General features: G+C 38.5%; 1 protein-coding gene across 1 annotated transcript in view; it reads right to left on the minus strand.

Annotated features, from left to right (window-relative positions):
- Positions 1-27,500, minus strand: part of LOC143029595 (uncharacterized) — a 55,566-nt gene that overhangs the window by 20,901 nt on the left and 7,165 nt on the right. Inside the window, exons 2-7 of the mRNA XM_076192299.1 lie at positions 26,413-26,510; positions 24,573-24,740; positions 23,660-23,785; positions 14,863-15,102; positions 11,915-12,043; positions 2,751-2,880 (exon numbers count right to left, since the gene is read on the minus strand). Of these exons, the coding sequence (XP_076048414.1) occupies positions 2,751-2,880; positions 11,915-12,043; positions 14,863-15,102; positions 23,660-23,785; positions 24,573-24,740; positions 26,413-26,510 (891 nt within the window). The remainder of the gene's footprint in view (positions 1-2,750; positions 2,881-11,914; positions 12,044-14,862; positions 15,103-23,659; positions 23,786-24,572; positions 24,741-26,412; positions 26,511-27,500) is intronic.

The raw sequence follows: 27,500 nt of genomic DNA on the forward strand, positions 1-27,500 counted from the left end.
CTTCCATCTCACTGACGGCAGCATCCATGAATTCCTAAAACCCGACAAATTTCTCTTTCCAAAATTGAATCTACCCTGCCAGTACAACTCATTATTTGACTCTAGTACCCCATCTTCTAACTGGAAATCAAATGATGCGTTGTTATTTTTCCTATTGGGCAAAAATATTTCAGGAAGCCAATAATGTCTGGTTCCTTGGTAAGTAGCAAGTCCAACCTCGGAGGATCATCTACTCGGGTCATTAATCATCAAAACATTGTGATTTTCATTGCAATACTTATGTATTTCCCCAGGAATCTTCATTACCACATGCTTTCAATTCCTTCCAATCCACCTCTTTACAATTAAAGTCTCCCATGAGGACTATATTGCCATTTTGTTCAATTGTACTTTTAGGAGGAAAGTTGTGTTAATATTCCCTGGTAATCAGACTCATTTCAACCCTTGTCCCTCTGATTCTAATATTCAGGTGAAATGTTTCAGTCTTGTCATCCTATGATTTCTGTCTCGCCTCAAAGTGTATTCATCATTTCCTGTCTGTGAATGAATATCAATTGGAATCTTAGTCTCTACTATGAACAAAATTATCAGTTCGAAAATCCTCAAATAATCACTTATTTTTAACTTGAACAAAATAAATTATCTGCATTCCTATAAGTTACCTTTAATTTTCTCCTGCCTTATCGCGCCCACTTTTTCGATACTATTTTCTCAATCTAATATATGAATCATCAGAAAAAAATTCTTCTGTACACATCTCGCTCCTGTCTTTGGCAGTATACTATACAGATTCCTTTATCTTTGCCTGCTGATCTTCAGTAACGTTTTTCCAGACCCAAAAATCCCTAAACTTGTCATCACCTGCTAACTTTTCAAAACCTGATGATTATTTCGTTTGCAGCTGTTCGTGAATTAAAGTAGATTTTTAATTAAGTTTGTTGTAAATCATTCCTCCGGTACCACCTCAACTTCAACACATCTTCAGATTGATCAGGTTTTTTCCGGTTGGTTCCCATAATCAAGTAAGTTGATTCTCTAACATTCTGCAACTCACGATCCATTGCTCCCTCCAGAAAGTTATGTGATCATCTGCCTAACCAGTAACAATGGCAAATTGATCTGTCCACCACATATCTAACAAGAATTGCTTCTTAAGACATTACATTTTCTCTCTCTCTCTCTTTTTTTTTTTTTTTTGCTCCAAAATATCTCCAAAGTGAACTGCCTCCTTCTGTTGATTAGAAGACCAACTTTCGTTGTCCTTCAACAATCCACCATTTTTTTTTTTTCGCATATAACCTCATTCTGGCTGATCTTTCTTTTCCATCACAGTGTTGTTATCTCTTTTAAAGCTGAACAATTTATGCTCTCCATGCTCTCCAAGGAATACTTATTTATATAATTTTATTAATCTTGCTCTCTAATTCACAAATCCGTCCTTAGAGACGATATTACGTCATTCAGATCTCAATAGATAAATTCGCCTTGCTACCGAGCTCTTTTGCTTCTGCGCACTTTTTGGGTTTTTAGAAGCACAGAATTACCTCCTCATTTGCCTATCTTTCCCTCTTCACACACCTTGTAGTCATTATCATATGCTCACAGATTAACCTCTTAGAATAAGGTGAAAAATGGCTAGAAATGTAGGGAGACAAATGAATCGAGATTGTCAAATCCGATCGACGATTTCGCCTATTAAAGAGATTTAAGAATAGTATAAACTTAAACACTGTACTTCTCCCAGCTATTACCAAATAGTTTGAGAAAACTACTAATCTCTGAGGCGTAACCCCTGTTTTTTTTAATGGCACTCTTAGTAAACACAATGTAAACAAACGTTTTGCTCTGCGAACTCAATTTGCTTTGAGAAAAATGAGGAAATCATCACTGATCTTTTTCTTTCTCATCCTCTTCACACAACCTGAAATCATCAATTAAAAACTCTAAACCTTGAACTCAACAGCTCCCTTCCTATGTACCCAGTCAGTAAGACTGTCCTCACGATAACAGAAATGTAAAAATCAGTGTCTCGATGGTGCGACCGTCTCTCCCTGTTTGCTCCATGTGTGTGTGTTTGTTTGTGCGTGAGTTTGTGTGTGTATGTGTGTGTGTGTGTGTGTGTGGTGTGTGTGTGTGTGTGTGTGCGTGTGTATGTTTATGTGTATGTGTGTGTACTTGTTTGCGCACAAATGCTCGGCTACACAAACACGCGCATTCAGTTGGACGTTATACTTCTTCCATTATCAGGTGACCCATAGGATGTGGCCGGCAAAACCAGCAGTGCTGCCACATCTAAACCATCCAAACAAAACGGGGAGACACCGTTTTCTTTATATTTGCATGTATGACCGATATGATTAAAGAGACTGCAAGAGGCCCGAAGACCTGCACTCAGCTTCTATATGTTAATTACCAGAATACAAGGCTTGGACAAGAAAAGGGAAAGTTGCTGCTGGGGCAACGTCGCCTGACCTGAGATGCCACATCGCTTAACAAGTCTCTTCTTTTCTTTACATATATAACAATTACTCTTATCACCTACCATTTAATAAAAAAAAATGCATTTAGAATATTCCATGTTAACATACTCGGGGTATTGGACAGCTTCCGGTATATGCTGAATGTTTTGATTCAGTACGTGACAACACGGCAGACAGCACCTTGTGGGTCACGAGATAATGGAAATAGTATAGTGTCGGTGAAGTCACAGTGCTATCTCGTCATTTGTTTTTTGTCTTTTAGTATCTCACCTGCATAGTTTTCTGCACCATGGCGATCACGACCAGGATGCTTGGAGAGATGAGAACCACCAACGACAAGATGACTATGCTTACAACCCACTTGGACTCAGTTGAAATCACAATTTCTTTGATATTTCGTCTGAAAGATATTAGTACGATGCTTTCACCTTATGCTCTTAGAAGGCTCATTATCGATCAAATTCATTTTAGCATAAAATAAGTTAAGTCATGAATATATTTCATTTAAGATAAGAAAAACAGTAAAGCTATAATAAAGATTTGTTTTCATCATTACGCGAGAATTTTTTTTTCGCCCAGAGACCAAATTTTGTCGAGGTCTGACCAAGGTAAAACGAATACTATAAGGTACGTTGAGCACCCCCCCCCCTCCGCGCACCTCCACCGTGACGTCATAGGAAATCCAGAGGGGGAGAGAGTGAGAGGTAGAAGAAAATGTAAACTTTAAAGAATACCATCTGTATGTATGGTAAATTCTAAAATTACACTAGGATGTTCACATAATACTGAAATTACTCAGTATCACTTTCTTATCCTCAAATTATCAGTATCTGAGATATGACCGCCAGAAAAGTTATAAAAAAAATTTCCATGCTTTCACATTAGGTGGATTTAATATGACGGGTTATCAATTTATATGTTGATCAGGTAGATGAGGAAGATATTATACTGTTGATACACATCAACTAGCTGAATATAAACCCAGTAGTAATTACACATAAAAGCGTCATATTGTTTTTATTTGTTTTGGATTTTCGTCGGTTTCCATATCTCCTCAAGCGTGGATTTTATATATAGACCTTTATCTTCACCAAGCTCAGTTATGTTTTAACCGGATTCTTTAATCTGTTTATTTGTAATTGAATGAAAATTTCAGGAAATGTTGCTAATAAATAGTTACTTTCAAAATTACGGCTGCATACATATCCAGATGACTGAGTATTGTGTGTGCCACATAATTCAATCCATTTCTTTCTAAGTTCTTTATCTTTGGGTGGTGAAAAGAAATGTATATTTCTATCACCTTTCAGTCTAACGGGATTGCGCTTCTGCACTATACAAACTGTTGGGATTTTTATATGTTATTTGTCTGCCTTAACTACCCCCTTTGATCAGAAGATGGAGCTTCGCTCCACACACTGGTGTGTGAGTGACTGACAGCTCTCGACCCGCGGAACCCTGGTCTCGATATTTCCGTTGACGTTATCATCTACTGGCTCTCCCTCACCCCCCCCCCCTCCCGCTAACTTACCTTATAGTATTTGTTTTACCTTGGGTCTGAAAACACTGACGTTCGACTCGTAACTCCATTCGACCTTGCTTCAGTAATATAATATACATACGTCCGTGTACGCGTGAATGCGTGCGTGTGTGTGTGTGTTTTTGTGTGTGTATGTGTGCGCGTGTGTGTATCATGTATGTCTATCGATTATGAAAAGGCATATAACTAAGTGGATGGAAAAAACAATAGAGAGTCACGGATATGTACGGATTAAGAGGATTTCTCCTGGGTACTATTATTTGACACCATATAGCGAAGAGACAAGGACACTGGCTAAACGATACAGAACAAGGTGTCTTTGTAACTCCATTTCTTTTATCTTTTCCCCGTGAAGTCGGGGCAAAAAGAAGGTTTGACTCGATCGTACCCCATCTATTGAGGGGATTAAGGCCTTTGTGTGTACAGAAATGTACAGGCTACTCATGGTCGTGTTGCACTGCGAAACACAACACCAAACAGCTTCCTTCATCTGAGAGTTTCCCCCTACAGGTCCTGACCAATCGAGATCCTGTTTTTACTAGAGTCCGTTCACCAGTTGTATAACACCACCTATCGTTTGACAACAACAAAATACGTTGCACCACTGTACTAAAGTTATGCAATAAGTGAATATAGGACCGATGAACGATGTATGGTAAAATGATTGCACCTAATTTGCCTCTGGTACTTTTAGTCAAGTCATTTTGACCTTGAATTCTTCCGTATATACTCACAACACTCGTCTCATAGGATATCATACACCAATATTTACTCGGCTCAATTTTCCTTTCCCCCTGTGGTGATTTTACATACAGCTCTTCACAGTGATATCGGGAAGCTAAGGGATAGCTCCAACTAACTTCATTTGGACATCCGCCTTAGCAAAGTTGTATTGTCCCGCCTTCGTAAATGCAGTCTTGGGTTCAAAGCTGAGAGATAGTCATTTATTCAAACTATCAAGACGAATATATATATATATATATATATATATATATATATATATATATATATATATATACATATATAATATACATACAATTTAGTGAATATCATTAAGGAATCGGCAGAGAAAGTACAAAAAATACTAGAGAAAACAAATACTCCAAATCTACAAATGACCTAATTAAAAGAAGGAGGACTATGCAGATTAAAAGCAGGAGAGACGATATAGAAAGAGTAGAACTAAACAAGCTTATCAACAAAAGGCAGAGATTAGAGAAAAGAAAGAGAAACATGGATGAAATAGAGGAAACTATTCGGAAAAGTAAAAGTATTAAAGGGACCGAGCGCAGATAAGCTTTAGGAAGACAGCAAATGATATGTTCAAAAGATAGAAACGGAGAGATCATTAAATGCAGAGACAGAATGGTGAGTAAAATTTTACTAAGGGCTTTACTCATCGAAGACCGTAGTTGAGTCAGCAAATCCATCTGTAGACGTTAGTAGTGTACCAGAAATTACAAACAAGTAGAATTTGTTCTAAAAAAAAATACGAAAAAGAGGAAAAGCACCTGAGGAAGATGATATATCGATAGATCTCTTGAAAGACGCAGAGAAAGAAGTTTAAATTACGTTAACTCAGTTGTACACCCAGTCCTTACGTCAAGAAAGCGTTCTTGAATCGTGGTGCAATGCAATAGTAATTTTGCTAGATAAAAAAGATCAGAAAGACCTTAGTAACTATCGACCGATTAGCTTACTATCAAATGTATATAAAGTATTCTCCAAGATCCTTACAAATAGACTAAGTTAAGTTTTAGATGGAAACCAACCGAGAGAACAGGCAGGCTTTAGGAGCGGTTATTCGACTCCAGATCATTTGCAGGCGATGAACAAACTAATCGAGAAAACAACAGAATACAATATACCTTTTTGTTTAGCTTTTGTAGATTACGAGGAGGCCTTTGAATCGGTAAAACGAACAGCAATATTAAAATCGCTACGCAAGCAGGGTAGAAATGAACAGATCGTAAGGGTTTTAGAGAAGATTTATGCGAAAGGTACCGCTGTAATTCGACTACATAAAGATAGAGAAAATATCAAGATCGAGAAAGGTGTACGGCAAGGCGATACAATTTCACCCAAATTATTTACAGCTTGCTTGGAAGAGATTTTCAGAAGGTTGAGTTGGGAAGAGAAAGGTTTGAAGATTAATGGCGAATACTTGAACCACCAAAGTTTTGCGAATGACATTATACTTATTTCAGAAAGAGTAGAAGACTTGCAAGATATGCTGAGTGATCTAAACAAAGAAAGTCTCAAAGTAGGTTTAAAATGAATAAGAGTAAAATCAAAGTAATGTTCAACTCGAAAGTTCAAAGTAAGAATATTATTGATGGTGAGACTCTTGAAGAAGTTGAAGAGTATAATTATTTAGGCCAGATGGTGAAAATGACAAAAGATCATGATAATAAAATAAAAAGACGTATTACAATTGGTTGGAAAGTGTTTGGTAAGTATAATAAAATCCTGAGAGGCTCTCTATCTTTATGTTTGAAACGTAAAGTTTACAATCAATGCATTCTGCCAGCAATAATCTACAGGTGTGAGACTTGGAAAGTGACGAAGGCGATGGAAACAAAGCTAAGGACTGCACAGAGGAGAATGGAGAGAACAATGATGGGAATAACGCTGAGAGACCGAAAGAGAGCAAGTTGGGTGAGAGAGCAGACAAGAGTAAAAGATATTGTGGAAGCAGTAAAAGAGAGGAAGTAGAATTGGGCAGGTAAGCTAGTTCGAACGACTGATGAGCGATTGAGCAAGTGTGTTACTGAGTGGACACCGCGAGATGAGAAGCGTGTAAGAGGGAGACCAGACAGAAGGTGGAGAGATGAGATTGGAAAACTTGCAGGAGTGACGTGGCAGAGGTTGGCACGGTCGTGTAAATAATGAAATGCTCTGAAGGAGGCCTTTGTTCAGCAGTGGACTCAGGAAGGCTGACTTGATTGATTGATTGATATATGAATACATGTACTGTATAATTGTATGTGTTTGTGTGTGTGTGTGTGTGTGTTTGTGTGTGTGTGTGTGTGCGTGTGTGTGTGTGTGTGTGTGTGTGTGTGTTTACCTAATTTGTTTAACTCTCTTGTAAGGGGGGAAAAAGCCTTTGGAATATGTATGTACACAAGAAAGAAGTAATTGTCGATGGGTGCCTTCTACTCTCCATTTTTTTCATAACTAGCCTTAAATTCATTTATAGTCACAACTTAGTTTCTATTCTTTTTTCTAATTATTATACATATATTTTATTTTATTTATTGTTCCAATTTGAGCTATAACACTTTCTAAACTATTTCATGTATCTATGCATCTTTATGGAAAACTGTTAGTCTTCCTTAATTTTTAGTCATGTCCTCTTAAAGCCTTTCTATCCTTAATCAATGTGTGTGTGTGTGTGTGTGTGTGTGTGTGTGTGTGTGTGTGTGTGTGTGTGTGTGTGTGTGTGTGTATGTGTGTGTGTGTGTGTGTGTGTGTGTGTATGTGTCCGTATGTGTGTGTGTGTGTGCGTGTGTATTAATCAGCCATTTTGAATCCACTGCTGATCATAGGTCTGGCCCAGACCATGACATGACACGACTACGCCATCTGGCGCGTCACTCGTTCAAATTTCTCCGCCCCCTGTATTGGTCTCCCTGTCCCACGCTTCCCATCTCGTGACGTCTAGTCAGTAACACACTTGCTCCATGGCTCAGGTCAAAGAAGCTGTTTGTAAGGTGAAGGGTGGAAAGGCAGCTGGCATCTGCAACATTAGTGCGGAATTGCTAAAAGGCTGGAGGTGAGGCCATGATTTGCGGGTTGCATGCGGTACTGTCTGCTGTCTGGCAGTCTGGTACCATTCCCTCTGACTGGAAAAAGGGTCTCGTTGTCCCTATCTGGAAGGGGAAAGGGGAACGGCAGGACTACAACAAATACCCTAGTGCTCCAGGGAAGGTGCTTGCCATATATATTTTGACACGGGTTCGTTCACAGCTACTCAAGATACAGAGGCCTGAATAGTCTTGGTTCACGCCACGTAAGTTAACAACTAGACATATCCTATCTCTTCGTATTCTTGTGGAGTTCCGACGTGAGTTTCAACAGAGGTTTCTTGCAGCTTATTTTGATCTCAAGAGGGCGTTTGATTCGGTGTATCATGGAGTGCTCTGGGGTATTCTGTGGATTCTGGGACAGAGAGTGTTGTAAGTTATAGAGGAGGCGTGTCTAGCTTTTTTTTTTTTTTTTTTGTTAATTCAGGAGTGAGGCAAGGTTGTGTACTTGCCCCAATACTTTTCAGCACCTGCATGGACTCACTGGACAGAGTTGTCGATCAGTGTCGTTGTGGATCATCTATTGGCAACACCAAGGTCGCTGACTTTGTGTTTGCTCATGCTGCTGTCTTTTTGCGTAATCGTTGTAAGCCCTCGAGTCACTGCACAGGGAGGCGGGACCACTTGGATTTGATGTCTCCTGGACCAATACCAAGGTTCAGGAGTTTGGGGGCTCACTGAATGACACAGTTCAGTCTGTCCATGCAGTTGGCGAGGACGATGAGGTCTTTGAAAGCTTTACATACCTTAATAGTGTAGTGCATAACAATGGTGGGTCATGTCAGGAAGTACTTCGAAGGATTGGCATTGCCCATGGTGGTGTTATGGACTTTCTCATACTGAGTATATGGCGTTGTCGTTATCTATACAGGAGGACTAAGATTCAAATCTTCGTCACTTGTTCTCTCTGCCTTGCTATACGGCTGTGAGACACATGGACACTGAATGTTGATTTGAAGAGGCGTCTCGATGTCTTTGGTACTAAATGCTTTCGGAGAATCATTGGGTATCGCTCGAATGACTTCGTATCAAACCAGAGATTATACTGTGAGACTCAGTTTAGGCCAGTCACCAGCATAATTCGTGAAGGTCAACACCTGCTATATGGGCATGTGGCACGTGTTGTATGATGATTGAAGGGAATATTCAATCCTTTAGATGTCTAGCGTGCACACGAAATTTTGCGTTCAACCCATCTCCGCCATGATAGTACAATTAGTAAGTATACAACATGGGAAAGTATTTGAACAACACCGAACGGGTCCCAGTGAACAGATTTACATTTACCAAACACAATTCACTTTAATTCTAAGCCATCAACATAATGCAGAAATTGAAACGTACAGCTAAGGACTCGAGCCTCCGCTAGCACGTGACAAGTGATAGTGACTTAACCGATTGCGCCATCAAGAGAGATATAAGTTGAGCGCAACTTTTTTATATTTTTGTATGCTCGAGTTACATAAACGTACCCGAAATTTTCCGTTCAACCCATCTCCACCATTATAGTACAATTGGTAAGTATACAACGCGGGAAAGTATTTATATAACACTGAATGGATCCCAGCTGTACCATGTTTCAATTTCTGCATGTATGCCTACTCGAGCTTCTCGATATTGACGGCTTAGAATTAAAGTGAATTGTGGTTGATATATGTAAATCTGTTCACTGGGACCCATTCAGCAATTTTTCCTACTAGTGGGTTTAACTCCGTGGTATTCTTTCCCTGTTGTATTATGCATATTTGTGAATCACGCGTGTCTAATGAAACTTGTGTATATACTGTATATATATATATATATATATATATATATATATATATATATATATATATATATATATATATATATATATATATATCCTATTCGCGAGTTGACACCTTGACGTGGTGGATAGGCTTGAGAATCTTGATGATTACGAAAACTATGTCGATAAAGAGAAAATCTCTGCAGGGTCACCCATATCGAACAGTTTTTGTAAGAAAGATCAGACAAAGATCAACTCGCATACACAGTCGCAGGACCCACTGCTAACTGGCACGTCCCTGATGGTGAACAGGGAAATTCCCCATAGATATATGGGGTACCGTCATACTGACGGCGTGTGTGTGTGTGTGTGTGTGTGTGTGTGTGTGTGTGTGTGTGTGTGTGTGTATAGTATTGTATATAGAAATCGCATTTTGTATACATATAGGAAATGCAAGTGATGCGTAATTGGAAGTGTTTGTGTGTGTTAGTACGTGTGTCAAATCATTCTCGAAAGTTCCAGAAAGAAATCGTAAATTAGCATGCCTGTTTACTTATCTAATTATCATTTCAATTATTATAATGTAAAAGTGGAATAAATGTAAAATAGATTATCCTTGTAATTTATACATATTTCGTATTATTTTGAGTGTCCGTTGTTTTCTGTGTGAAAGGGAATAAATTAAACAAATTGAGCAAATGGTAACCGTAGGATTATGCCCAGTGAAAGAGATGCGCAGGACGCGTCAGTAGTTAGTGGGTTGTTCCAAGTGAGCGGTGTGTACGCAGATCCAATAAACAGTGACCAGGAACTCTTAAGATTTTTCGTTCACCATTACCTATGTTGAGTCTTAAACGACACCCAACAGTAGGAATATGTATATATACTGTATATGCATATATTATGAAACAAATGAGTTGCAGTGAAATAAAAAAAATTAAAAAAATCAGCCACTCTGCAACTAGTAATTTGTTCCAAACATTTACTACGTCGAATCGAATAAAACCCTTGTTCAAATGCTACTCTGATTACCTGATGTCATTAGGAGCTGTGTAGAACGGGAAATATCTGACTGTAGATTTCACTCGCTTCCGATCCAGGATATAAGTTTATATCTGGTTACGGCTCTTCTTGATACTTTGCGTGGCAATATGGTAGTAGACGGGAATCGTGCTCTTAAGGACCCGGGATCGAAGCTTAGCGACGGCCGCATATGATTATTCGTATATGTATATATCTATTCATTTATATCTACATATGTACATATATCTGTGAGGGTGCAAGTGTGTGTGTGTGTGTGTACATATCGTTCATAAATCCCGAAATTCATACCTTTAATTTTACCTAAGAAACGGAAGAAAGATATTTAATATCTTCCAGGTCCACTATTTTTTTGTCGTGTCTTCTTTTTGGGTTCTATTTTCTCCTCTCCAAGACATGTATATGTATGAATATATATTTTTCGTGTGTGTTCGTGTTTTAGCTCTATTTTACTGCATGTATATGCCTGACACCTTCAACAGAATGCACCTACGAAGAAAAGGATTTGTCATTTTCTTTTTAAGTCTCCTATTATGAAGTTACCACTACTTTCCTCCAGAAATTCACCCACCTGAGTAGAATTGCTGGCTTGGCGAATAAAAATAACGATGATGGGAGTTATGGTGAGGACGATGATAAGAAGAATAATTCCTAGAGTGGCGTCACCCTCAGCCCGGCCGAGCTCCTCCTCCATACTCTGTCTGAAGGAGGTCCACCACGCTAAGTCTGCGTCATCGCTAACTTGTACAGCGGAATCAGTTGAACTAGTCACTTATGCCCCACCCTCTCACTGATGATGTCATTCAAAGATCCACCATAATTGGTGACAATAATTCACCATCACTAATCATAATCTACGCCATATGAGATTAGGGAGGGGCATGAGTGACTGAAATAGCTCTAATATATCCTCTGCAAGGTAAATGTAAACCCCCTCCCGCAGACCCCCATATGTACTAGAAACTAGCTCAGAAATAGGATCCTATGTGTTATAATTTTCCCTTCTCTCAGATATATACTGTATCACCAGAAACTATATTAGTTTATTGTCTGTTTTGTTACTTGTGAAGTCAGTATGAACACTTTTTGAAGACCAGTTCTCTGAGTCAGTCGCATCTACTGTCTTTGCTTGTATTCTACTTCAACTGGACCCATACGGTGAAAACTAACAAAATTGTTAAAGATGCCAGTTCGAGAAAATCACATTCCAAGACCTACACTATTTGGAACATTGGATATACAATCCTTAGCCTAAAGGTCAGACTTTTATTCCCAGAATGACGCCGGGGAATCGCCTTACCTGATCATGTCAAGAAGAAGCCACTGCAATGTTCGAAGCTCATTCAGGAAGCGCTCCATCACGTTGTAGTAATCATCGGCAATATTAAAGTTGGATCTTTGCTCTATGTTATCCAAAATGAGTTGACGCCTTCCTCGCCAGGTTGGAAAGAATCAGAAGTATTAGGTTAGTATTAGGTGGAATGATGAGCACAAAGGAACTGGGGAGAAAAAAGTGTCTTTAGAAGTAGTGTAAAACAGAAATGAAATCTAACTCCCATTTTAGGAAACTGTAGCTTTGATTTTTCATCTCATTACAAATTGAGTTTCTTAGCAATACATATTGCTTTATTTATGTCACCTAAGCAATAAACAAAACCTGTTATGTATCTTGGGCTCGCTCAAAAAGTACCAAGGGCAGCAAAGCGTTCTTCATGCATTGTCCTGTTGTTTCACCTATAACATGAGATCTAAAGAGAAAACTACTACTGTCTCTCTATTCACTTTTCTCTGGTGCACTTTTTACTTTAAGTTTTCTCCTCTCACACACTCTCCCAAACTCCCCCCCCCCCAAATAATGCTTCAGTCTATTATGAGATTTTGCCACAAATACGATGTCATCCACCCACTTTCCTCCACTCTCACTCATCAACTCCAAAGAGCTGCCTAACACTCTTGCGTTTCCACCGAGTGAGTCTCGGCTGATTCCCCTCAGCCGTCGTTAGTTCGTTCAAGCAGAAACGACGTCGGTTGCAATCTTTCGGTTTTTTTTTTTTTTTTTTTTAAATTTTCAGAAGTCAAATTGCCTTCGCGTCATACACTGAGAAACTGAATGGCGAAATGAAAAGAGCTAAACCTTTACGAATGTCAGACAGATTGTTGAAGTGTTCTTAGGGAAGTCTAGAATGCTGCAAGCAAAGTCTCCTTCTAGCCATTCAAATTAACAACATTTGGCGATAATCGGCCTGGACCCGCTCGGTGGAAACGCAGCCTAACTCTCTTGTGTTTACCTCCCTCACCTCACCATCCCATCCATATACAAGTTGAACAACAATGGCAACATTACTCCACCCTGACACAGCCTTCACCTTCACCTCAAACAATTCACTTCACATCAACTCTGTAAGCCCTGCCATATGTCTTCTCCGAGCCCATGAAAGTGCCAAAATACATCTTTGCTCTTTGTAAAAACTCCCATAACAGTCTTAGTGCATCAACTTGATTTATGCATCTTCTTCGCCTATACTCACAAAGCCTTTCTCCAATTATTCCCTATATTCCTAACCCTCTCAGTTAACAACCTTTCATAGACTTCACTAACTACATTTAACAGACTAATCCCTCTACAATTATCACATATATACTTGTCCCTTTTCTCCCTGAATAGTGAATCTATCCATGCACTCCCCAATCCACCGGTACAATTTCCTTCCTTTAGGTACATATCAAACAACCTCACCAGCCATTCCACTATAACTACGTCTCCCTTACACATAACAGTCATCTAACCCAAATGCCTTTCCACATTTCATCTCTTCCAATGCAATTTGTAAACTTTTTGCTATGCCCTTGTTATTCTCCTCTCCAATCAGTCATCTTCCCTTTCCCTCGTCTACATCCAATAACTCCTTGAATTATTTTACCTATCTTCCACTCACCGCCTTCAACTCCGCTAATATCTGTCCATCTGCACTCTTTACCCCTCCTTCCTACCCAACTTCTTTCCCCTCAATCTTTTCCATTACTTCCAGAAGACCACTGTATTCTTCTCAAAATTCGCACCAACCCCAACTTGCATCCCCTTTTTTCTTGGCTTTCTCACCTTGCATTTTGTCTCCACCTTTTTTTTTAACTTTATTCTCCTTATATGGTCCTTTATTTCTTCCTTGCCTCTGTTCCTTATTTGTTCGTTTCTTATCTGCTACGCCCACTCTTATCTCTTCTTCCCACCATTCTCTATCTCTCCTGTTCCCTAACATCATCTTCGTTCCTAAATCCGTCTTTAAGCACTATAGCACTCCCTCCTTCCTCTGAACATACCCATTCTTTCTGCATTCCTGTTTCTACTTTATTTTTTGATACATCTCATACCTCTCTCATTTTTTCTTGGTATTCGTTATTTTTTTCTCTCATTTAATTCGCTTGTCTTTATCATTTCTCTGCCTTCCCCCTTTTCTTCTTTCTCCAAATAATCTCTACTCTCAATTTTTCTTCCAGATAATGATTAGATAATCTACATCCTTCTCTGAACATAATTTTGCCCAAAATCATTTCAATCCTCCTTTTGAGCACCACTACATTATTATTTCTCTTCCGACTACTTTCCCACCAGTAAACGCGACCCACTTCCGTCTGTGTTTATCTACTTATAAACTGTCATAATACCTCATGAATATCATATATACCATGATTGTCGATGTGCCTAAGTACGTGCGTGTATCTATGTGCGTTTTGCGTGTATATGTGTGTGTGTGTTTGTGTTTGTGTATGTGTTTGTGTGTGTGTGTGTATGTATGTGTTTGTGTGTGTGTGCGTGTGCATGTATGTATGTGTGTGTGTGTGTGTGTGTGTGTGTGTGTGTGTGTGTGTGTGTGTGTGTGTTTCCGTTACCTGCACCACAAATTGTAGTCAAAATATCTGAAACTCTCCATAGTAGATCCAGTTGAATTCGGTCATGGATCTTTTATTGATTAAATTAATTCAAATGAACAGGAAAGTCCTTAGGATTGTCTCAGTTGTATTCATCTATATGACTTACAAAGTAAACCATATATTATTCCATGAAAAACAGAAAAAGTATAAAGTCTACAACACACAAGAAGTATAATCTGCAAGTCGGACACGACTTTGATGGTGTGTCGATAGGGAATAATATTTTCTTTATAGGAAAAAAACAAAACAAAAACAAAACAAAAAACAGGTAAGATAATATAGATTAAAAAAAAAAACAACAACAACAACAGAACTTACCATTCTGATATGTTGCCAAATTCCGTGTATTTTTCCGCCATATTTTCCACTCGAGACTTAATCACCGAGACGAAGTCTTTTGTCTGGTTCAGAGACTTCCACCCCAGAGAGTCGTAGGTGATGTAGTTGGCAAGAGCCCTTGGCGTCAGATTGCCACTCCCGAAGAAGTTGAGACCCTCGACGAGAGAGATCCCAAAGTATTCAACAGCACGAATCATGTCCTTATAGGCAACCAGGAGCCTAGAAAAAATTATATATGCATATATATATGTGTATATATATATAAATATATATATATATATATATATACATATATATATATATATATACATATATATATATATATATATATAAAGTATATATATATATATATATATATATGCATATATTAGAAATTGGTATGTTATAACACATTTGTTAATGTTCACTATAAACCCACTATCGGAGAAATAATAACGGAAGTACAGAGAAACTGTATATTTCGACTACTATCTGTAGTCCTCTTCTGCTGAAGAGGACTATAGGTAGTAATCGAAATATACAGTTTCCCTGTATTTTCCGTTATCATTTCTCCGATAGTGGGTTTATAGTGAACATATATTTATGTATGTATATATATATATGTATATATGTATAGTATATGTATATATATGTATATATATATGTATGTATATATATGTATATATAAAGACCGTAAGAACATAATAATGAAGGAGACTACAAGAGACCATAAGGCCTACACCAGGCAGTTATATATCATAAACATTCATATATATATATATATATATATATATATATATATATATGTGTGGGTGTGAGTGTGTGTGGTGTGTGTGTGTGTGTGTGTGTGTGTATGTGTGTATATATATGTATATATATGTATATATATATATATGTATATATATATATATATATATGTATATATATATATATATGTATATAAATATATATATAAAGACCGTAAGAACATAAGAATGAAGGAGACTGCAAGAGACCATAAGGCCTACACCAGGCAGTTATATGTTAATTACCACCTGTCATCCCCATCCATAAAGTTGTCTGTTTCGTAAAACAACTGATAGTTTCAGCGCTCACTACATGGTTACTAAGTCTATTCCATTCGTTGACCACCCTATTAGTAATTCAATTATTTCCTATTTCCTTCTTAATTCTAAATTTGTCCAATTTAAAAACATTTCTGCGAGTCCTACCTTGTTGTCTTAATATGATGACCTTGCTTGTGTCATCTTGTTAAAGCCTTTGATCCACTTGAACACCTCTATTAGATCAACCCGCACTATGTGTCTCTCTAGAGAGTGTAAGTTAAGGTGCCAAAGCCTCTCTTCGTAAGGTAAATTTCTGAGCCCATGCATCATTTTGGTCATTCTATAAGACGGAGGCCAAAACTGTACCGTATAGTCAAGGATAGGTCTAACTAACGCTAGATAGTTTGATAATTACTTCTGCACTTCTATTCGCTACCGTCCTAGCATTGAAACCCAATGCTCTGTTAGCTTTTATTCCTGGCGCTAATGCACTGTTTCCTGGTTTTAAGGTCCAGACTCACTAGAACTCCCAAGTCTCTCTCGCACTCAGTTTTCTCTAAAAACGTGTTATCTAAGTTATATATGATTTCGGGGTTGTATAGCCCTACGTTTAACTTGCTGCACTTTGAGATATTAATTCATTTGCCGTTTCACCGACCATGTGAACAATTTGTTAAGATCATCCTGCAGAATCTCGGCGTCATCTCCTGACCTAATCAGGCGTCCTATTTTAGTGTCGTCCGCAAACTTACTAACATCACTATTAATCCCATTGTCCAAGAGTCGTTTATGTACATAATTAACAATAAGGGACCCAAAACCGAGCTCTGCGGAATTCCACTGGAAACACTCCCTCATTTGGATTTTGCACTATTTATGATGACCCGCTGTTTTCTGTCAATGATCCAAGCTCTAATCCATCCTAACCTTTTCCTCTTATGCCATGGGCTTTGTTTTCGTTTAGTGGTCTCTGGTGGGGCACTTTGTCGAACGCTTTGCTAAAGTCAAGATAACTAACATCGTAACTATCATTATTATCAGACGCCTTATATACGTTAGTGTAGAAAGATTGAAGATTAGTCACACATGATTTACCCTTGGAGAAACCATTCTGTGAGTCACGAATCAAATTATGTCTCTCGATGTGATCTCTGAGTCTTTTAACTATTCTTGATTCAAGCTTTTTACCTATAACTGATGTCAAACTGATTAATCTGTAGTTGCATATAGACGATTTCTCTCCCTTTTTGAAAACAGGAGCAACGTTTTCCTGCCCCCAAGCAATAGCCACAAAACCAGTGTCAACTGACTTATTAAATATTTCTGTTAATTGATCGCAGATTTCAAATTTACACTCTTTAAGTACTTTCGGAAATATTTCGTCTGGACCCGGGGATTTTGTACCTTTAAGTCTTTCAATCTGTTTGACTACTTCTACCTTACTAATACTGATATTTGATAGTCTATTTTCTTCATCCCCCATTGAAAATCTGATCGTAGTCAGGTGCCTTATCTAACCTCTCCTTACTAAACACCGAGAGAAAATATTTGTATAACGTCTCACTCATTTTTTCCTCCGATTCTATCATGACATTTTCGTCGTTGTTAATTAGACCTATCCGTTTCTTATTTTTTGTTCTGTGGAGATGAAAGAAGCCCTTTGGGTTGGATCTAGCTTGTTTGACAACCTTAATTTCATAGGTACGTTTCGCTGTGCGCGTGTTCTTTTTAACCAGTCTAGCCATATCGTTATATTTGGATCTAAGTTGTTTCTCCGTTTTTTTTGTTTTTTTTTTTATTATTATTATTATTCTTGCGCAAAGTCCTCTTTTCATTCCGATCTCATATTTCAGCCTGTCCGACATCCATTTGGGAGTATTGCTATTCTTCCGTATGCATTTAGAATTAAATATGTTAGGTTACTGTACATTTCATCCAAATCACTGACCGGGTTATTGACCTCGCGCTTATAAGTGACCTGACTTGAGGTACGCATGTTATCATCCGTGACACGACCACTGACCGCCCTAATGACGTCCGGGCTGACCTTGTATCTTACTTCGTCAAATCGTCACAACCCCCTGGGTCGGTCTCGTAAGTGACCAAATGTCTTAGATACTTTCTTGTCTCATGAAAATTGGCTCTCCTGAAGTCCAGTACTAGTACGTTATTCGTACTATTTAATTCTTCCTAAATATCAAATCTTATTTCTTGATGATCGCTACAGCCTAGACTATCTCCCAGTTTTACGTTTCCCGTTAGGTGCTTATTATTAGTTAAAAGTAAGTCCAGAGTATTCTCTCTCCTCGTAGGATCGGTAATAATTTTCCTTTAGAAAATTATCCTGCACCACATCTAAGAAATTTTTTGCTTTTTGATCTGCTAAAATGTCCCAGCCAATGTTTCTATAATTAAAATCTCCCATGATCACAACTTTTTGTACTGGGAACCCCTGCAAATTTCATGAATCGGGATCAATCTGCTCAATGCTAAGGTTAGGAGGTCTGCAGTATGTAGGACGCCAATAATAAGTTTCTTATTCTTGCCTATAATCTCCACCCAAATAGATTCCGTACTATCTTCTTTCTTAATCGAATTGTTGATAATACAATTTATTGTATTTTTAACGACAAGTGCTACTCCTCCTCCACGCCTACCAACCTTGTCCTCGTGAAAAAAGTTATATTCTTCTATCTCAATTTCCGGAAGGAAATGTCCATCAGCCATATTGATCCAGAGTTCAGTAATAGCTATAATATCAAATCTATCTACGACTGCTTTACCTCGCAACAAATAAAGCCTATTTATTATGCTTCTGCTGTTTTTATAGTAGACTTTTAGTTGATCCTCTATATGGATGATTCTTTTCACAGTTCCTCTCTGAGCTGTTTCTATTGCCTAAACTACATTCCGATACTTCCCCCTGACTCCCACGTAATCTACCCGAAAAAAAAAAAAAAAAAAAAAATGCAGGATGCCTACTTCTCGCTCAAGGGATTCAGCAAGGAACCGAAATCCTTTGGGTGACAAGTGCACCCCGTCCCTATATCTATATTTATATATAGATATAGCTATATGCATATATATGAATATATAATATATATATATATATATATATATGTGTGTGTGTGTGTGTGTGTGTGTGTGTGTGTGTGTGTCTTTGATTCTTTTTATTTGTTTGTTTATTTCCTTTCACTTTTTTTTTTCTATTTCTCTCACATCAACACTTACCTAGAACTGTGTATTTAGTTTTCTATTTATCAATATATAATGTTCAAAAGTATATTTTCCTGTGTATCTTTAGATAATCTTAAATTACGGTCCAAGGTTAATGTGCATATTCAGCTATATTTACACAAAGTGATTATATTGGTAATCGTTTCCAATGTTCTTTTGACCACCTTATAATTCTAATGACAAAATTATTCGTTCTTGGTTTTAATTCTCATTTTTCTATACAAGAGACGGATTTGCGCTCCGTCTTTTTCTCTTTTGAGATGAGAGTCACGACTTTTTGTTCGTATTTCCTTTATCTTCCCAGTCCCACGCTCCACTTCTTTCCCCGAGCCAGAGACAACATTTCCGTTTACTCACCTTTGTCCTTCCCACCCCATCCTCCCGCCTCCGTCCCAGATAATCCGGGGAAGGACCTCAGAGCTTTTTGTCAAGTATGATATGTAAGGTCTTTACATGTGTGTGTGTGCTTTTGTGTGTGTGTGTGGTGTGTGTGTGTGTTTGTGTGTTTGTTTGTGTGTGTGTGGTGTGTGTGTGTGTGTGTGTGTGTGTGTGTGTGTGTGTGTGTGTGTGTGTGTGAGAGAGAGAGAGAGAGAGAGAGAGAGAGAGAGAGAGAGAGAGAGAGAGAGAGAGAGAGAACGAAAGAGAGAAAGAGAGAGAGAGCGAGAAAGAGAAATAGAGAGAGAACGGAGATGGAAAGAAATAGAAATAAATATATATAGAGAGAGAGACACACACAAAGGAAAATATATGTATGGCTAGACAATGGCCTACGTAGTTTACATACACAAGGTGCGTTGATAAAAATAATGACGAGACATTCTTGTGGTATTTCTGCAAGATGGAAACCACAACTAACGATTTTCGAGACCCATCAACAAAGGCTAAGACTCGATCTCCTGATGGATCTCACGATCTATCTCTATCAACTTCAACTGTATTTCTTACAACTTTTCAAACATGGACAGATAGCAACCGGCGACTGCTCACCTCCCTACCACTTTCAGCCTATGACACAGAAACAGTCCCACACTCGATGGCGCATTGGTAGCGTTCGCGGCCGCCACTACGGCGGTCCTGGTTTGAATCCCGCCCAGGGCTGAAATAATTTCAGTATCGCTGCGCTGCGAGTCGTTAATCTAACTCTCGTGGGCTCTGAGCTCTGAGCTCTCTTCCGGGAGAGAAATAGCTGTCGATCTCGAGTCTAACGCGTGATCTAAGACCATGGTGAATCACACTGATACAATAGAAACAACAGCACGTTTCTTCTCAGAGAGATCTGTGGTAGGGCACGAGGACCAGCTCACCCACGGCCAAGAAGTGGAAGTCCTTGGAACCTCTCGAACTAAGATCTTGACATTTCCTCCGTTCATACCTTTCCGAAGCCTTCTACTACAATGCCACACGTTTCATGTCTAGGGACAGTGACTATATAAGATCTATACAGTCAGTGCTACACTTTAATGACACCTCTACGGCCCAGAGCAACAAAGCAATAAGAGTAAAGACTAACCTCTGCTTTCAAAGAAATATTATTCCATTTCAGTCAGCGAATGAAATTGCATTTGACGCAACTTCACCTCACCCAGTGACTCCCATTCTTCAGTTCTCTTGATTCAATAAAATCTTGGATGTCAGACGCTGGAATTCCATTATTCATATCAAAGCTTAATGCACCACGCTGTGGCAATGGTCTGGTAAACATGTTATATGATGTATTTATATGTATGAATACCTTACCATCTTCCTACTGACGTATATACTGTACATACATATAATAGTGAAAATGCTTATGGATGCTTATATATGTGTACGTGTGTATGTACGTTTATGAATATATAGGTATACATTAACAACAAAAAAGTAATACATTTACATTCATAATCACAACAACACATGTACTATATACAAATACAGTACATATCATTATTGTATAATATTTCATTCATAGATGGAGCCAAATAAACATGACTTTCCGTTTCTCTTATTTTCATTTTTTTCAGCATTACTGCAAGGGAAACACAGCTCAAGCTTCTGTGCTCTTCGCTTTGCTGCCGGAATCGTGAACGTGTTTATATGAAAATTCTCTAAAGACATCAATACATGGTGACCTGTGCTAGGTTCATTTGTCCGCAAACAAACATGACCAAATTTGACTACTTGGCTAAAGACAAGCGATGTTTACCCAAGAAAGTGGTGGATACCATACTAAAGAAATTTATCTAAACGTTACTTCCCCACCCTTCTCGCCCCCATCTTCCGTCAGATAAAGAATATAATTTTGTTTTTCATTTATCCTAAGAAAAGTGCAGTTAAAATGTATTATGTACTCTGGGTTGTGACTTAAATGGACTGCACCTCACAGTAAGAAAAATTAAAAAGAAGCCTAGGTACCGGCGCTGAGAGGATCATTGACAAAATGTCCTTCTGGTCACAGATCTGATTATATGTATATTATATTCTTATCTGAAGGAACATTTGAGATAGCAGCTTTTACGTGCGATTATAACTCTTGCTCACAAAAATCTATCATAATGGTGTTTTTTTTCAAAACAAATTAGATTCAGTTTCTTTTTTCGTTCTTCACGGAAATTTACTCGGAAATTCAACCGAGCTGAAGGTCAGTTAAAGAGGAAATTCCTTTCTATGAGATATTACGAAGAATTCTCGTTGCATAGGCTTTAATAAGAATTAAGAACATATCTCTGGCTTTAGATCAAATTCGAAGGAACAAAAGTATGATAACTATGAATACAAATGTCAAAAGGCCTCACATAAACGAGGTGGCTGAATCACTGTATTATATACTCCTACACTCATTCTATACCCATCCAAAACCTTATCATTGTCCTTCTCATCTTAGCGCCTCTTGAATGAAAGGTTCTCTGTTCTCCGCCAAAGCGATCGGCAATGCAGCAAGATACAGCACTTCCGGTGCAGGGCTGGACAGCCAGTGATGGATTACCCCCACAGCTTCATGGTGTGGCAACTTCCCTCAACCAATCGAAAAATTGATGTAGCATACAAGAAAAACAATACTTCGGGCTGGATCACTTCTTCACTAATCTACAACCCCGCTTCATTCACTTCTATCTTTGTCACTCTCTTTTCCTTGCTCGACAGACATTCTTCTTACGCCCAGTGATCCCTTCATCCCGTCCATCCACCCCATTCATGGTCTTCCCCCTAACATCTCTCAATACATTTCTACTTCCAGTGCCCCTTTTGCTAATCTTCCTTCGCTCATTCTTTCAATGTGCACAATCCATCTCATCATTCCTTGATCAATACAATCTGCCACCTCGGTGTCCACTCTGGCTCTTGGCCGCACCTCTACATGTTTTATTCTATTTATAGAAATATTCACTAAAACTTAAACATTCCATCTCTAACATATTCAGGCTCTTCCTTTTTGTCTCCTTTAGATTCCAAGTCTCTTCATAGAGTGCCGTGAGTGTAATCGCTCCCAGGTACAGTCTTCTCTTTGTTTCGTTCATTCCCAGTTTGTTTCGTTCATCCCCAGATACAAATTTCTCACAACGCTTTCTATTCCACTCAGGCATTTACTTTCTTCCTGATGGACTCTATAATTCGCCTCCATCTTCACTCCTCCATTCCCTGCCACATGTAAAGCCAAACACATGAAGCTCTCTATTTCCCCCAGTGTCTCACCTTTTAAATTATCCTGAAACTACCACAACCAAAACTTCTTGTAATTAAAAATGTTGAAATGATTATGGATAGATAATCAATAACTAAGCAGACAATTAAGCAAATCAGTGAATACATAAATGACGAAAGAAAGAGGGTGCAAAAATAAAAGTATCATAATTAAATAATAAATAATTAAATGAACGAATTAGTAATTGAATGAACGTATGAACACAGAAATAAAGAAAAATGAAAGAAATTAATAACCAAGAGCTCGGTAAAACTTGCACGATTGACATTAATCCAATATACTCCGCTGTGTGTGTACGTGTGTATGTGTGTTTATACGTGTGCCTGTGTGTGTGTGTGTTTATGAACACATAAACAAATAATAAAGAAAAAGAGAAAGAAGTTAATCATCAAGAAAACAGTAAAGCTTGCACTATTGAAATTAATCCAATATACTCCACTTTGCGTAAGCGCGTGTGTATGTGTGTGTGTGTGTGTGTGTGTGTGAGAGAGAGAGAGAGAGAGAGAGAGAGAGAGAGGGAGGGAGGTAGGCCGTAGATGAACGAGGAACGATGTAATTTAGGCCACGGAGCTTATAAGATTTTTTTCATTTCGTATTAACTTATTTGTTTATTTATCTATTTATTTTTACTTCATCCCCTGCCACTCATCACACTGCCACACATATGTGTGCCTTTTATCTTAGAGTAAGCCTACAGTCATCTCCTACCATGATGGTCATATAGGCAGGTACGAACAATGACTACACATGCATACAAAAATTCACCCACATGCCTTCAATATCTACTGTATACATAAGTCTCTTATTTATACATGGATAATGTTGTAAAACTCACTTCCAGACTCCAGAATTATTGGCGTCCTTGATCTGCTGGATAATGGCTTCCATTATGTAGAAGTTGATAAAGTTGTACCACTGCATCTTGGCTATCACCGTGTCGCCAGCATCGTTGATTGAGTTCCTATAGACACACAAAGAGGTCAATTTCCTAAGCTAACTCATCTACCTTTATAAGTGATCTAATGAGGCATAGATCCATGTAGGGAGGGGGCGAATTCCCCCCTCACTTTCATACTTGGTAATTATTAACTATTTCTGTCATTATTTAAATAACCATTGTCGTTACATATTTCTCTCTTCCGATCCTGTAACCTCTTAGGCTGCGTTTCCACCGAGCGAGTCAGGGCCGATTCTCGCCAAATGTTGTGAATTCGAATAGCTGGAAGAAGACTTTGTTTGCAACATTCTAGACTTCCCTAAGAACATTTCAACAATCTGTCTAACATTTGTAAAGGTTTAGCTCCTTTCATTTCGCCATTCGGTTTCTCAATACGTCAGGCAAAGCCAATTTGACATTTGAAGACTGAAAAAACGAAAGAGTGTAACCGAAGTCGTTTCTACCCAAACGAACTCACAACGGTTGATGAGAATCAGACGAGATTCGCTCGGTGGAAACGCAGCCTTAAATGTGGCAAAGGTTCCAACAGAACTGTGACCAAGCAACTACCCACCTCCCGAACGCTAGCGACATCGTTTACAAACTTTGTACCCAGACGATTATCATTCATGTGTGTCTTCCTAGTAATAAGAACGATTGAAGGCTTGGTCTGGCACTAAGTACGACTATCCCCAAAATATTTCGATCGTACAGTTCAATACTTCCCGCTCGTGACCAAATCTTTATGGAAAATGGAGACAATAATTTACATACTGCGACTGTACAAAAACAAGTGATTAAGTCCAATTACCTTGTGTCCTCCAGACGAATTTGAAACCTGAGTTTCGAGTTCAAAAGGTTCGAGTCTGTTATTTGGGAGAAATTTGGCCAGATTGTGATCTCCTCCAATAACCGGTCTGTCCTCGCGAAGGTCTCCTTCAAAGAATTCCTGATGTAAGGCAGAGGGTGAGTAGTTTTCCTTCAGCAGAACAAAGTCCCCAGGGGACAGCCAGATTAAGTACAGACAAAGCCACTCCCTGCAGGCAATACATCCTTGCTCACTGAGCATCATACAGTGTCTGCTGACACGAAAGAGAATATAGCATCATATAGTGTCTGCTGATAGTGTCTGCTGACACGAAAGAGAATATAGCATCATATAGTGTCTGCTGATAGTGTCTGCTGACACGAAAGAGAATATAGCATCATATAGTGTCTGCTGATAGTGTCTGCTTACACGAAAGAGAATATAGCATCATATAGTGTCTGCTGATAGTGTCTGCTGACACGAAAGAGAATATTGTTTCTGGTGAGGGACTCGCCGCTTTTCTCTGCAAAAGTCAACCCAACTAAGTCTTTGTGTTTGTCTGCTTTAAGCAAAATTGTAAATATTTTATACCAAACAATATTCTCGTTTGCGTCAGCATACTGTATCTTTGTGTAGCCGGGGCTTAAGAGACTTTTCCTCAGCTGAACAAGATCATCAGACAGCATACAACACCACTGCAAAGATAAACCTTTAACTTTAAAGATATCTAAAAAGATAGACAAAAATGCTAGTAAATTCATTATTATATAGTCTTGAGTTTCAATGATGATGACCCCTGTCTACTTATTATGGTGGGTATTTCCCTAAAACTAGGTAGTGCAACATGGTGACATGCTATATATATATTTTTTGTGGTTATAATCATCTTTTTCAGTTAAAAATCTTCAATATACTCAGACTCCTTCAGTCCAGAGAGGGCGAGATCCTACTAGGAGTTGAATGAAATGGTGTATCGTCAAACATAATAAGATTAATAAAGCGTGTAACATTGCTGACTTCAAACACAAGACACAAGAGATCCTAAATATAGTGTATGATAATCCCATCGTGTACCAGACGATTTTGTTCTGCTGAAGAATGAACTCGATCAAAAATGGACCTCAATCAACCAAGACGCCATTTTCTTCTGATTCTGTCTCTTGGTCGAACAAAATCGACTGGCATTAAAGGGAATGAAATGTATAAAAAATTGTCTTTGTAAAGTCACGCGGACACCACTCCTGCCAACTCCTGTTTCTTCTTACCCGACCCTCCACGCAAATTTATGCATAAGAGATATGAATTCTTTCTTCATCCCATCTTTTACTGTAGCATCAGGGAAAAAAGAAATCCATGGCTCCACACTCGCAAAAATCTTGTGATTTTTTTTCTGATCAGCTTCAAGAAATGGCTCACTGTATGATCAAGATGTGGTCAGCGCAAGGTGATTTGATTTAACCTAAGGGAATAGTCTGAAATAGATTTGTCGATCAAGTTTCAAGGAACCACAGACCTCCGCGTACTCATGGAATTGCTAAATGGTCTCCAAGGGGACCCTGAGGAATTGGGTGAGTAGCTTAGGTTCCTCAAGTTAACGTAAAGAGCCTCTAGGTTACATAAGGAGTTGTCCCGTTTTCTACTCAATAAGGAGATCGACAAGATTACCGTATGAGTGTGTTACGGTTGATTTGACAAGTTGTTGTTGTTGTTGTTGTTGTTTTTGGGGGGAGCAAGGGTCGTTACCGAACACACTACAGAGCAGATCACACACGAAAAAAGTAGATGAATAACTGTGAAGGTAGATTACTAAATAAATATTATTGAAAAAAAGAGTATCACCCACTGATATTGACTTCCGTTGCTGAAGATAAAATAGGCGATCTCGGAACGTTCGACCTGCAGGGCACTTAGCAGCTTCCCGATCGACACAGTCTCATCGACCTGCGAGACGAGGGTAGTCAAATTTGATACACCAGTAATCAGTAAAAATAGAAATATACATGTACAGAGATCCCAACTCCGCCTACTCTCACAGATGAATCAAAGCTTACCTTGACCTTTCGGAGGAAGAAAGTACGAACGGAGGAAAACCCCAGAACGTTCGTTCACCTGGCCCCATTTAATCGTCTATTTCGACAGGCAAAGAACACAAAACTCAAAACTAAAAAAACTAAAAAAACTAAAAAAAACTAAAAAAAAAAAAAAAAAAATCTTTTGCCACAAAAACTTAGGTGAAGTGTCCTCAGACCAAGATTGAATCGTCTGACCTTAAAGTGGGCAAATTGCTTTAGGTCAACGAGTTTAAGCCTGAGGTAAGACAAGGATAGGGTCACAGGGCAGAACCAACAGGCATGAAAAGCTATCGGTAATTAACAAATCCTAAACCACTTTATTCATTATTGGAGTGATCTGAAAGTGTATTGCAAACCCCTGCCTTTTGAGGATCAAGTTATTTAACATTGCGGCGCACTCTATATTACAAAGAGTGAGCATGCCGGTAGAGAGACCTTTTGGTCCATAACTAGGTCGGGTGTGAAAAAATTATAACAATGATAAATGAATAAATAAATAAAAGTAATAATATAAATAACAATTAATAGAAATAAATAAGTAAATAATATTTTGTGGCAGTAAATGGCAACTGATTCCAGGATGCAAAAGAGGGTCAGACCACAGACTGACTGTGTCTCCATCAGTTCAGATCTCATTCAGAATCCTGTGGTTCCATTTCCTAGCTGAACAAAGCCATCTTTCGTCAGCCATAAAAGAATCTGTACACTGTAACGTGGTTACGTAGTATTTTGTCCAAAATCGGACATTACGAGTAGACCCTATGGGTCAAGTGACATGCTTGACATATTTCCTTCTAGTTAACGCCAAAGGGTTCTGTACAACTTGGCAAAGGACACTGTCATGAAGGATGAAGACTGT

The sequence above is a fragment of the Oratosquilla oratoria genome, chromosome 11 (genome assembly GCF_046742065.1).
Source record: "Oratosquilla oratoria isolate Oo_2021 chromosome 11, ASM4674206v1, whole genome shotgun sequence".
Classification (NCBI taxonomy): Eukaryota; Metazoa; Arthropoda; class Malacostraca; order Stomatopoda; family Squillidae; genus Oratosquilla; species Oratosquilla oratoria.